This window comes from Bolinopsis microptera, chromosome 2, assembly GCF_026151205.1.
Source record: "Bolinopsis microptera isolate Bmic1 chromosome 2, MBARI_Bmic_1.0, whole genome shotgun sequence".
NCBI lineage: Eukaryota > Metazoa > Ctenophora > Tentaculata > Lobata > Bolinopsidae > Bolinopsis > Bolinopsis microptera.
The window spans coordinates 16,791,602-16,804,298 of record NC_087073.1 but is presented as its reverse complement, the minus strand read 5'-3'; the positions used below and the strand labels follow the sequence as shown (position 1 = coordinate 16,804,298).

General features: G+C 37.8%; 2 protein-coding genes across 4 annotated transcripts in view; both read left to right on the top strand.

Moving 5' to 3' along the window:
• LOC134811456 (Fanconi anemia group D2 protein-like) overlaps window positions 1-3,765 on the top strand; it is a 41,241-nt gene extending 37,476 nt beyond the window's left edge. Inside the window, exons 11-14 of the mRNA XM_063818290.1 lie at window positions 46-414; window positions 654-2,720; window positions 2,929-3,043; window positions 3,235-3,765. Coding sequence (XP_063674360.1) covers window positions 46-414; window positions 654-2,720; window positions 2,929-3,043; window positions 3,235-3,263 — 2,580 coding nt within the window. The 3' untranslated portion in view covers window positions 3,264-3,765. The remainder of the gene's footprint in view (window positions 1-45; window positions 415-653; window positions 2,721-2,928; window positions 3,044-3,234) is intronic.
• A 66-nt stretch (window positions 3,766-3,831) lies between these two features.
• On the top strand, window positions 3,832-11,707 carry LOC134811457 (uncharacterized). 3 transcript variants are annotated; one of them, XM_063818293.1, is made up of 12 exons: window positions 3,832-3,939; window positions 5,564-5,724; window positions 5,875-5,971; window positions 7,017-7,147; window positions 7,427-7,524; window positions 7,933-8,139; window positions 8,613-8,771; window positions 8,917-9,041; window positions 9,223-9,368; window positions 9,678-9,860; window positions 9,990-10,116; window positions 10,266-11,707. In XM_063818293.1, the coding sequence occupies exons 5-12, from the start codon at window positions 7,473-7,475 to the stop codon at window positions 10,965-10,967; spliced, it is 1,701 nt and encodes a 566-aa protein (XP_063674363.1). In that variant the 5' UTR covers window positions 3,832-3,939; window positions 5,564-5,724; window positions 5,875-5,971; window positions 7,017-7,147; window positions 7,427-7,472; the 3' UTR covers window positions 10,968-11,707. The 3 variants fall into 3 exon arrangements, with proteins under 3 accessions (XP_063674363.1, XP_063674361.1, XP_063674362.1); XM_063818291.1 differs by having other exon boundaries at window positions 5,901-5,971; window positions 7,404-7,524; window positions 10,266-11,706; XM_063818292.1 differs by lacking the exon at window positions 3,832-3,939 and having other exon boundaries at window positions 7,404-7,524; window positions 10,266-11,706.
• Window positions 11,708-12,697: the final 990 nt, after the last annotated feature.

The window sequence follows — 12,697 nt, the reverse complement described above, 5'->3', positions numbered from 1 at the left end:
TTCAAAAAAATTCCATAATTTTCTCACTCCGTTACTTGGTTTCAGGTTCTGTACCTACTAGTGCGGATATCCTCGAGCGGGTCCTGTAGAACAGTAGATGATATCCACATTATAACCCGCAAGTACCTGTCCCATTCAAGCAACAAACTCCGTAAACTTGGCATTATCGGCTCATGTGCTCTAGTTCAAGCGCTCTCCACAGAGTCAGCAACAAAAGCAAAGTCTTTCCTTGACAAGGTTCAGGGGTCGCTAACACAAGCCCCTGAGCTGGTGGCACTGTTTTACGATGAGTTGGCTGGGTGTATCGCTAGTGGGACTGTGAGTACGGAGATTGTGCAGCTGCTGTATGATAAATCTGTGGACAGGTTCCAGACGGTCTTTATCTCGAGGGAACCGCTTGATACTGATAGTCAGGTATGAAACCCCTGTTTTCATTATATTACTATAAACGGTTTTATTTATAGTGGGTTAGTGCGTTAATTTGTCGATAAAAGTGCGTGAAGTGCGTTCAATTTTTCAAAAACATTTTCAAAATTTTCATTCTTTCAAAGTTTCATCCGGATATAATGGTTCCAATACCTACTTAGTACTTATTAGCGCTCTGTATTGTATTTTGTTTCTTCGACATGTTATAATGAATATCATGACTTCAGGAGCGAGATATACTGTGTCTAGAGGGAGCAGACACGTTAGAAAATGATGAAACTGGTCACATCAGCATCAACCTCTGGCACTGTGTTCAGTCAGACGACCCATCAGAACTCATGACCCTGTGTCCGCTTCTCAGACTTGTTGGAGCGTCCTTGGCAGTCCTGGAAAACAACAGCATGGAAGATATAGACTCAATCTTAGGATGCTATATCCGCGCTCCACCTCTGGATGATATCATTTCCTGTGATAAGTCTACAGTTGGACTGCTGGCACTGATAAACCTGGTTATTGAGCAGATTAATGTGTTCCATGTTGAACGGAGACGCTCAATGAGGAACAAACTTCTCAAACGAGTGAAGTTGCTGCAGGAGCTTCTAGGAATGTTGAGACAGGTTTCTGTTGTAGATGGCATGATACCAATGGTGTTTGACCTAGTAGAGGACTTGGGCACGAATAAGAGCAAGAAGGGACAGAGCTCGAAGAGTGTTTTAGACGAAAGTGAAGCTAACATTTCGAAGGACATCCTTTCATTCGATCCTGCGAGGAGTGGTACCATGAAAACATCAACACAGCTGAACAAGACAGACAATGAAGCTGACGTCGGAGCAGCTGCTCTATCAAAACCTAAAAAACATGTCTCCTCTTGGTCCTCGGTTGGGAAGTTTAAGGGTTTCATCAGGGAACTTGACATTCGAACAATGACGATTCTAAACCAATGCACAGAGTCTACGATAGCTTCAAATGAAAGTAGTGACCAATCAGATGTGCAGCTCTTGACTGTGGGTTTACCGGAGACGTGCATGATGTTAGAGGATCTTCTGTCAAAGTGCAAATTCAAACTGAAGGCAGCCAGCGTGTTCAGCAGACCTGACAACTCGTTAGGTTTCTCCAGGGTAGCTTCACTGTCGGAAACCAAGTTCACACAACAGATTCTAGCCATTCTTCCAGGTCTGTGTCAAACCATGGAGGATAACGTGTCTAAATGTAAAGATGCAACAGATGACTCTCAAGCGAACGATCCAGATCAATCTAACATGAACTCAACTCAAGAAGAAATAGCTATGATGGAGGACAGCCCATTTAGTGTCAAGATTTTCGAACTAGTCTTCAGTATTTTAGAGCTTGTTTTCAGCTGGTCTGGTTTCGCGAACAACAGCCAAATATCCACGGAATGTTTCAGTATTCTTAGCTCTCGTTCTCAGAACAACACCCAGGGACCGTTATCAGTTCGCAGAAAACATGCGCTTCAATATCTGCTAAACTTCGAAGAGTCTTGTCAAAGTTTCAGCTCAACTCTGAATCTCCTCAAATGTTGCTCTGTCATCAGCGACTCAACGAACCAGCGTCTGGCTGATATCTGTAAAGGTTGTCTCCAGAAAGATTGGGATATAACAGCAGATGAGAAAGAGAATAAGGTGAGGTTTAACGAGGGGGTCGGGTACCTAGTCAGCACATTCCTATCAAATTCCTCTGAGAGTAAAGGGGACCTCCTAGACTTCCTGGTAGAGCAACTTGATGTCGTTGTCAAGAAAGACGAGGACGTAGAGAAGATATTCCCCACTTTCAGTCGAGCAACCCTGCCCACAATTTATAAGATCGTTTTGACAAAACTTGTGGAGCACCAGAAATCTATTCCCTCTGATAAAGAGAACGGTTTTGACATTCTAACCAATTGTGTTGGGAACTTTGCCAACTTGATAAACTACATAAAAGTTGTCAACTCCCGTCCTTTGTTAAGGTCAGCCCTTCTTTTTGGCCAAAAGTTTCTTGATGGTTTCTTGACCATAGGACTACCACTTCTTAGCCCTATGATCTCAGACAGTTTCGTTGAAGTTCAGAGCATCTTGAAAAAAATCCAAACTTCAACCAGATTCCTTCATCACGTGACTTGTCACTCCAAGAGTTCTAAAGATATTGCCTTGACTGCCAGAGTGCCATTGCTGAAGAAGTTTTTAGAGGCATTCGTTCTGAAAGTTAAAGCTATTTTTGCGCAGCATGGGTGTACTGATGCTTTCTGGGTCGGTAATTTGAAGCAGAGAAATTTGAAAGGAGAAGAAATCGTATCCCAGGTTAGTAAATCATCCATGTTATTTACAATACGAAATAGCTCTACTTAGATGATATTAAAATTTGTCAAGTCTCGTCTTCGTGGCCTATTTTCGTTCCCCCAGTAATGATATTTAGTTTTTCAAATCGCGCAATTATGATATCCACAAACGGACGTTTAGTCTGTGGGACACCTCTTGATTCTCTGTGTCACGTGTACTGATGTTTCAGCAAGTTGAAGAAGAGGATGAGGATGAGGAGGAGGATGTTGATGCAGATCTCAGTGAGTTGAGTCTGGACTCAGATGAAGAGGACAATAGTTCTCGAACAGGACCTGATGAAGAGAGTGAGTTGTTTTCCGATTGAAATGATTGAAAATAATAATCTGCAATAAGTCACCAACTATAATCTTACGATTCTCATGACGAAAACTAATTACTAGTCCGCTTTTATAAGTTATTAATAATCTAATGTTTTGTTATGAACAAGGTATGCAGACAATGAGAGAAATTATTAATCTAATATAATTCTCCGCAGATTCGGACAGCATGTCAATCGGATACTAACGAAAGAAGAACTAACTAGTCACAAATAAAGTTGTTAACAAGCACGTTGTATCGGTAGATTTTCTATTTTACTATTTCAATTCCATGTTTTATGTAGAAATCACTATTTAGGTGGACTTATTTCCTACGGTTTCTTTTTTTGACCCTGATATGACCCTTTATGCATCGCGTTACTCGGGTTGAATTTTTCAATTTCGTACCTTCCGGTACATATTGCTTTTTATAATGATATATACATTTCACAGACGTAATTTATTTATTTTTAATCAATATACATTTGACTTCATAATGCATAATGTCGGACGTAAATTTGATTGTACTTTCATACTTTTGTAATGTAAGTTACATCGTGAATCATAATGATATAATATAGTCTGATCGGTGGCATTTTTATTCTTCTTTCAAAGAATAGTGTTCGCACAAGCCAGTCATTTAATAGTAAATAGATCATGTTTTTTTTTTACTTTAGTTCAATCAAGCTATACCTACTACAAGTTTAACGCATATTATGTTGAATTATTATTATCATATATAATATTATGTTAAATCTGAACATTTCACTCCGAAGCACCATGAAACTGAAAGAGAAGTTGTGAACACAGCGATCTTACTATGAAACAGCAAGTCCTTATTTTATTCTTTCTGCTTTCTTTCCAAATCCTTATCACCTCACAAGGTATGTGTTGATACTGCTGAAAGTTGTTTATCATATATTATATATACTTTTAGTTGAAAGCTCTCTCGTCTGAACCAGAATTGTAGAATTAAGCAGATTACATACTTCTTTAAAGTAGAATAAAAATGATTTCCGACCACTACAAGTAACTACAAGGAGCACTACAAGGGCTTAGCATCTTATTGATTAACAGCTTACTCCAAAACTTTTCAATCGTTACTTGTTTTCCCTATAACTTAAGAATTTTGCTATCCATTTAAGTAATAAGTTTCAGTTAGGAGTTAATAAAGAATTAATTTTGAGCTAATACGGGGTTAATAAGTAATTAATTAGGAATAATCACTAAAATGAGTTTTCACCTAATTAGCTACATTATATTCGATATTCAAGTTGTAAATTCACAGACGACACCCAAAGTGACTGCCAAGCCGGTCAGTTATTTGACAAATCCAGCAAGAGCTGTGAAGTGTGCCCACAGTTGAAGTCATACAGCGAAGATGGTTCTGATAGTTGTGAACAATGCCCTGATACGAAACATGTGAATTGTAGTGAGTCCATTTGCATGGCATAGAATTAGCCTTCTGATTAATGCATAGAGTGAGGCATTATTTAAGAGTAATTAACTGGAACAATAATTAAGGTCGACATTTTAATTGTCCCCAACCGCAGACTCATTAAATGAAATAACGAGACTAAAGTCTCGAGATGAATTTCAGATGATCAACATCTTGACCAATCTAAAACAACATCACAAATTGTCATCCGTAACTAAATCGAGTACTCTCCATAACGATGAAATGTCGACCTGAATTAATATTAAATTTCTGAATTTTCCTTTTAATATCCAGTGCTGAAGAGTGGTTTGTTTGCATGTGACGTCTTCTTTAGAATTTAATTCTCTCATTGATAACTCATGATTCTCTCTCTCTAAATTCTTCTAAACACATTACTTCCATGTTTTTTTTCAGCATGACGTGGAATTTAATAGTTCCACAATCCACAAATATGATTTGCCTTTATATCCCTTCCAGCTGTGTATTATCCTTTAGTAAACTTCTTCTTATAATAATTATTATTAAAGTTAATGTAACTGTTATTATTGCATTTTCTCAAGACTGCCAACTTAAATCTCACAAACTCATCCTCTAAAAAATTAAAGAAGTAAATTTTGTAAAGCATCCGTTGTTAAAATGTAAGATATTCGTCAGCTTTCGAATGATTCTTCTGACCCTCGTTTGTCCAATAACTGGATTCTGTTACGGCATTCCATGGATGAGGCTTAGTTTATTGCACTTCGTGAAGTCTTTAGCCGGCCCAAGCGATAAGATTTCCTCCTGGCTTGGTTGCTCCAACTGAAATACTAACTTCTGCCATATCATCGAGTCTTCTAATGGCAAGAAGTTCAGAGACCTCAGCTGCCAGTACTTCTCAAGAATTAAAACCGGAGTTCCATCTAATATTGTTTAAAGGATGAGGGGACCTTTAAAAAAGTTTTTTTTCTCTCGCAGGACTTAAACGCGAATATTTGGAAGTAAATTTTAAGGTCCCCTCATCCTTTAACTACATAGTAAATAGCGGTTTATCAAACTTCTTAGTACCTCATTTAAAGAGGGCTGTCCTGCAGAGCAGAACAGAACAGACTGTCAGGCCGGACAACACTATGTGAATTCGAGAAAAGAATGTAGAAACTGTCCCAATAAACCCGAACATAAGTGGAGTAACGACGCTGCCACCAAATGTGAAAAGTGTAATGGAACTATTTGCAGTAAGGGCCACTTGGTCGATGTACGTGCGATAATTAACTTTTTTTAAATGATATTTTGTACGTAATTCTCATTTTATCCGTCCAAAGTCATTGAAATCTAACTATGAACTTTCTGTCGTTACTAATTCTGTACTAATAGTGAGATTTTGTGTTATTCGATCAACTGTCAGGTATTTATTTAGTAGTCACGTTGTAGAAGTGCGCCGTTCTGACCTACCACCCTTCTACAATAGTCAATACAGTACTGCAGAGAATGTCTGACTGATGGTACGTTTTCTGCTTTTCAACAGGTTAACGCGTCGCTGCAGTATTGCTAATTATTGCATAGTAAACTAGTAAAGTAGTATCGCTGAATATTGCTTGCTCAATATAGCTACGGATCTATATTTTTGTCATTTTTTGCTGACAACGTGTAGCACATTTTCCGTTCAGCGCCCTTTTTAATTCCACCGGTTGTATTATTCGGAGAACTTCCCGTCCCATATTAAAGTTATTTTCTTGTAACGCGTTACAGTTTGAGTTACACTCACAAACCGAAACGCGCAGCGCTTATCCTTTATTTCGTCACATTTCGTTAGTTCCGGAACTTTCGATTACTTTACACCTGATTCCTGTGTTGTTATTATCTTAATAATTTGAATCTTTACATCCATATTCCATAAGCGTTCAATAATGCTAAACACTAAATGAAGAATTTAACAGACAACAGTTTATGTAAATTTAATGCCCACTCACAGAAAATGTAATATATTTTCCAGTTTAGGAACACAAAAATTAAGGAACATAAAAAGAGGAAGATCGCTAGTGACTACGAATTATATCTGGCAAACTTGTGATTCCTTACTCGAATATGTTCAATATGTTCGAATATGTTCAATAACTAACTCATCACAAGTAGTATATATAATAACTATCACCATTTCATTGCATGTTTGTTCTTCTGTTTTCATCATTTCGTTATATGTTTGTATTTCTGTTAACGCTGCCGTACACGCACTGAAGTATACTTCCTGATTAATTACTGCTAAATTTATTTCCTTGTGAAACTTCGATTGATATGTATTGTACTGGGTAATGGTGGGAAGTTTATCCATGGCGCAAAAAATTTATTCCAGAAATCCGTCGAGTGCTGAACAGAATATGCATTATGCTTGCAATCAGCCTCCTTTACACACAACTTATGAAGAAACATACAATACTAACCTTGAAATGTTGAATGCGTCTTTTCTAGGGTAATTTCAGTTTTTGATTCGAAATATGGATCATCTCCCCACTATAACCAACGTTACCTAACATTGTGTTTTTTGTTAAGTTTGTGATACGACAAGTCCGGAGCACTACTTAAGTGGAGATAACAGCGAACTCAAGGAGAAATGTCTAGATAAAGATAGCACGCTCAATTGTTCTCAAGATTGCTACTTGCAGTCACGCCATGCATTGACGGTAAATTTGTTGTCAAATGTATAATGTATCCAAGTTATGTATCGACCAAATATCATGAAATCATTTTCCGTAATTTATAACGTCACATAAACGTCACTTTAATCGGACATGAAATGTAAAAATATGACGATTTTCTAAATTACACCCATTGTTTGAGCCCCGGACCGTAGAGAAACTATTTAAATTTATACTTTTTATAGCTTTGTAACCAAAAGAGCATTTCCTTATTACCGTGACCATATCTACATTTCCGCAGGCGTGCACACTCTGTAATTTCAGCGTTGTTAACATTATAGACTGCAATTGTGATAATAACCGGAGAACAATGGATTCGTGTGTAAAAAGGAAAAAATTCACCAAAGAGTGTTTTCAAAACGGTAAATATCTTCCGTTTCTTTCATTAAATTTGTCGCTTATTTGAGATTGCTGCTACAATAAAAAGCAGCAGGCCGCCAATTAAACCACCAATTAAACCACCAATTAAACCATTAACTGTTAAAAACTTATCTTATTTAGCTTTGTCAGAGTCTTGTCGTCCCATAATCTTTACCGTTTTCTTGATTAATTCATTCGTTCCAAACTCACATAATTTTCACTCTTATAATGTGAGATATCTTACATAAATCCTTCGGCTTCCTGTTATTGGCTGGTTGCACTTGTGTAACAATGTGGCTGTTGGAATACTCCGAAGTAAAAAAAAAGTCTTGATAAAACAATAAAAGGTAAAACTACTTCTATAATTTCAAGAAGAATGAAAATATATTTTAAAACATTTACTTATACAGAGTGTGACGGAACGATGTACTACCTGAAGGATACCGTGTTGGCTACCCTCAGCTCCTGCTACAACCAGTATAAAGTTAACGGTACCTGCGGTAGAAAGGAATGTTGGGAAACTTTCTCGTCCTACCAGGCTGCTCTGAAGACTTGTAACTGTTACCACACTTATCAACTTGATGGCATTCCTACGGATACTACCAAGAGCTGTCAAGGTAATGATATTACTGAATAAGTTACGATTTATAGCTATTATATCCTATTTTGTTTAGTTAGGAAATAGATGGATTTGTCGCGGTTTATAGCGGGAAATTAGTTCCCCTTAACACGTGACACACACGTGGTGCACAAACACTAGAATCTTTTGTTTGTGTCAAGTTTGGTCTTCATTACCGTTATTACCCATATCAACAAGAGAAAATATACAATGATAGAGGGGGGGGGGGGGCAACGTAGAATAAAGTAGAATAAAGTATAGTAGAATTCGCAAAAAAAATGGATGATATTCTACTTTTATCTACCTTAATCTACAAAACGTTGGCCCCCCCCCCCCCCCCCCCCCCCCCCCCCCCCCCCCCCTATATAGAACCCCCTATAATAGAACCTTATCAACAGATGCGGTTTATTTGATCATTATTATTAATGATTCTCGTCGTACAGGAAATACTATGACCTCTTATCTTATCAGATAGAAAAGATTTCTACGACGGGTTGTCTAATCTGTGCACTGAAATGCCCTCCCACACTACACTCATCATCACCATCGTACTGAGCACTGGTGGACTTCTCTCTGTAGCTGCTGTAATGTATTTCGGTCAAAAACACGCAGTTAACTACGGACGAGAGTGTAAGTTCAATTTAGTTTTACAACTGCAATCACAGTGTACAATCACACTTACGATTAAGACTACGATTACAATTTCAGTATTTTGATGTGTGATTTCAATTAATACGATTACTATTACAATTGTAGACAATTTGAATTCCCTCAGTGAAGAAAAGCGGTAGGATCGGTTCAATACTGAAATATATAGACTGGGACAAGATAACACCACTAGGAGCCGCTGCTTTCGCGCTCGGGAGAAATAGAAATCCTGACAATTTGCAGGACAAAGAGGTAACTCAGCATATATTTGTGTTATTTTTAATGATATTTCCTTGCTCTGGCACGAAAGTGGCGATGAATCATGAATGACTACCTTATACTAGCATGCATGGCTGAAAAATGAAAAGAAGTAAATTTCCATTGTCCAAAACAAAATCATGTTAGAACTAGAAGCTTATCTCACTTTTTACAGATAGTCTTGAAGATCAGGTTCAACTTGTTAGGCGGATGTTTTGGGGTTCAGTGTCAACATGTTGTGTTGAAAATATTCTCCGAGTCACAGTCTGAACAACAGGGCGTTGAAATGGGAATCATCAACTCAATCTCTGATAAAGAGAAGTGAGTTTTCTCGCGGTTAAATTTTGAGTGATTCTGATGGTCACGGCTGTTCAAATGGATATTTTGTGGATAAATCAGTTTAATGAAGAAAAAAAAGAATTCTGATTTACCACTTTTAAATGTCCCAAAATTTTATGTTATATTGGTGCAATGACCGTAGCACCTATTTAATTAGTTACGATTTAACATGAAAAGTTGAGAGTATTGCAATTTCAAAATCATCAAATATTTACGACAGTTTGTTGATACGTGATTGCTGTAACTTCAACTGCTGCAAGCCTGCAATCAGCAATGCCATGAATTTTCCAGGGCTAAAGAATGCAACATAATATCCGTGTATGGACCAACCAAAGAAAAAGATAACAATGATCTGATAAGCTTCTTGGAAACTCTGATTAAGAAGTCAACGAAATGTGCTCCCCTTAGAGATGTGATCAAGAGGAGTTATCTTGGAGGTGATCAAGATCAAAACATGGAGATTCCTCGATGCAAGTTAGAAGTGTACTTAGACGTTTTGTCTATCGAATGTTTAAGTACTAGCCACAATTCTGTTTTATCCGTTTAATATTCAGTAAGATAATAAGCAGTGATTTCTTGATGAATAGCATTGTTTTCTCCCAGGTACATCATGATGAACCACTGTAATGAATTATCGCTTACCAAGTTTATTGGATCCAATCGTCTCACGCTTGACTTAATCAAACACCTCTGTAAAAATCTCGCCGAAGCTCTGAACTATCTTCATGAGGTTAGCCTGTTGAGATGGAAAGCGTATCGAAATTGATCTTCCAGCTGACAAATTAATTCAATTAGAGCGAACTCGATTGATCAGAATACCCCTCATTCCCAGTGGATTGTGGACTTTGTTTGTGTAGATAACATAACTATCAATTTCAGATAAACAAACCAACTATAGTACACTGCGACATCAAACCTGACAACATTTTCGTTAAAAGCCGCAACAAGAAAACGTCTTTTATCCTCGGCGACTTTGGTTTTGCTGAAAAGACGGAGGGAAAAGTGTTTCGTCTCAGAGGTAGCACCCCAAGCTATGTTCCTCCGGAGTGGTATTTGGATCAAAAGGATAACAAGGGCACGATCGAGCTCAAAAACGAGTGCGCGTCTGAACTTCAAAAACGGGTTTTCAGTGAGCGGGCAGTTGTAAATAAGCATAAAACGTACTGCAAAATAGATATATACGCTTACGGCCTTATCATCTGGTTAGCCCTCTACAGTGAAGTTGAGCCATGGACTGAGAAATCTTCGGATGACTATAAAAATTACAAAAAAGAACAAACCGATCAAAACAATAGGATTTCGAAAGAAAAGTTTCTCCGTGACCTATTCAACGATCCAAATAAGTTTGAAACCAGACCAAAATTTGAAGACGATCATTCAAACGCAAATAAGGATTTTAAATTTTTACTCGACCTTGCCAGAAATTGCTGGCAGAGTGATTCGAGACTCAGACCTTCAGCATCAAACATTTTACAAATGTTACATGATAATGTATTGATCTCCAGTAGAAACTCAAGGAGAGTTGTTTATCAAGTGCATAATAGTGTGTCTGCCGAGGTTCAACCTACCGTCCATGTTTGAAACACGAAAATGTATTGTATTGTTATATTTCGCGCTTAATTGTTGCTGAATAAAAGGTATCTTTTAATTGTATGGTGTACAAGATCGGTGTACTTTAAATTTCTAATTACTTAAAACGAACGTTCAACTATACTTTAACTTTAACCTTTTTAATATCTTTAGATTTAACAGATTAACAGGATTTATTGTATACAAGTTTTAACAAGAAAACGTCTTATTTTTCACAAGGTTGGTTGTTGATTCAGAAGTCAGCTGATGACTACGTTGACATTGAATTGTTTAATAAATAAAAAGTTTCTCCATAGTGGGGTAATAGTAATTTTGACCTATACCCAGCTTTAAGTTTAACTGGTACATCTATGGCTCGCTTCCCCGACGGAGAAACAGATAGAAGTGATACGAATGCGCGCAGAGAGCATAGTCCTGGATATATATTTTTATAAATAATTTAAACATTAACTCTGATTTTTCTTTGAGTTATTTATATTTGTGGAACTTTTAGTTTTTGTTTATTGCATGGAGAACAGTGTATAATATACACTGTATATAGTTAGAATATAGGTAGACTGAACTATAAAATTAGCATTTTGTTCTCCTTGCGTAATGCCAATGGTGTGTGTTGTAGATTTGGGTGGTAAATAAATACCGGTATACGTTTGATTTAATTTTATGATAATATTAATTGTGTCAGATTTCAGATTTGTAAACATGTATTCCATTTTTAGATTTGTTCTTACCCAAACAATGTGATTTTGGATGTCTTAATCTTAATTCGATGAGTTCTGATTCCCGAAGATTGCCTAAGTGGCACAATATCTATAGGCAATCTACTTAGAGCGTCCAGATGTTGCAGATTTTTTGACAGCTAAAACATTATTTTTATAATTATAACGTGATCCATAATCAATTAAATTGTAAAGAATCTTGCTTCTCCTGAAAATTTTGGTACCAGTGCAAATGAAAAATGGACTTACAGTTACTGCCTTTTCTTTACCATTTATATCTCGCTCACTAATAGTAATATTGTATTTTCACTATGGTGTAGAGTTTCTACGATACAGGGGGAGCCGCTCACTCGTGCGCGGCGGGTCATACAACATATGACAAGTACACAGTATGCAGTTGCAGTGCCAGTAGTACGCGGCCGGAGACACATGGTTAGGCAAACCACTCACCAATGCGAACCACTTACCAATGCGAACCACTTACCAATGCGAACCACTTTGACGGATGTTACTCGTCTAAATTTCTTCGAAGTAGCGCGCGCCGCGCTTTCTTCTCGAAATGGCGAGTGCTCGAAATGGCAAGTGATTCGAAGTTGTCATACGTTGTATGACCCGCCGCGCACGAAGTGCGCGGCTCCCCCTGTAGCGTCGAAGTGAAGCGACCGTGGGGGTCACCACGTGATACAAATTCGAAGTAGCGCGCGCCGGGCCTGATCATTAACAATGGTCAAGAACCTTGTATCACGTGGTGACCCCCACTGTCGCTTCACTATAGTAAAGTTTCTACGCGACGATAGTAGAGTTTCTACGATACAGGGGGAGCCGCGCACTCGTGCGCGGCGGGTCATACAACGTATGACAACAAGAACCACTCACCAATGGCAATACGAACCACTCGCCAATGCGAACTACTCGCCAATTGCCAATGCGAACCACTCATTAACTGTTAACGGGTGATACTCGTAAAATATTTGTTTCAATATTTTGTTTCAATATACCGTCGGC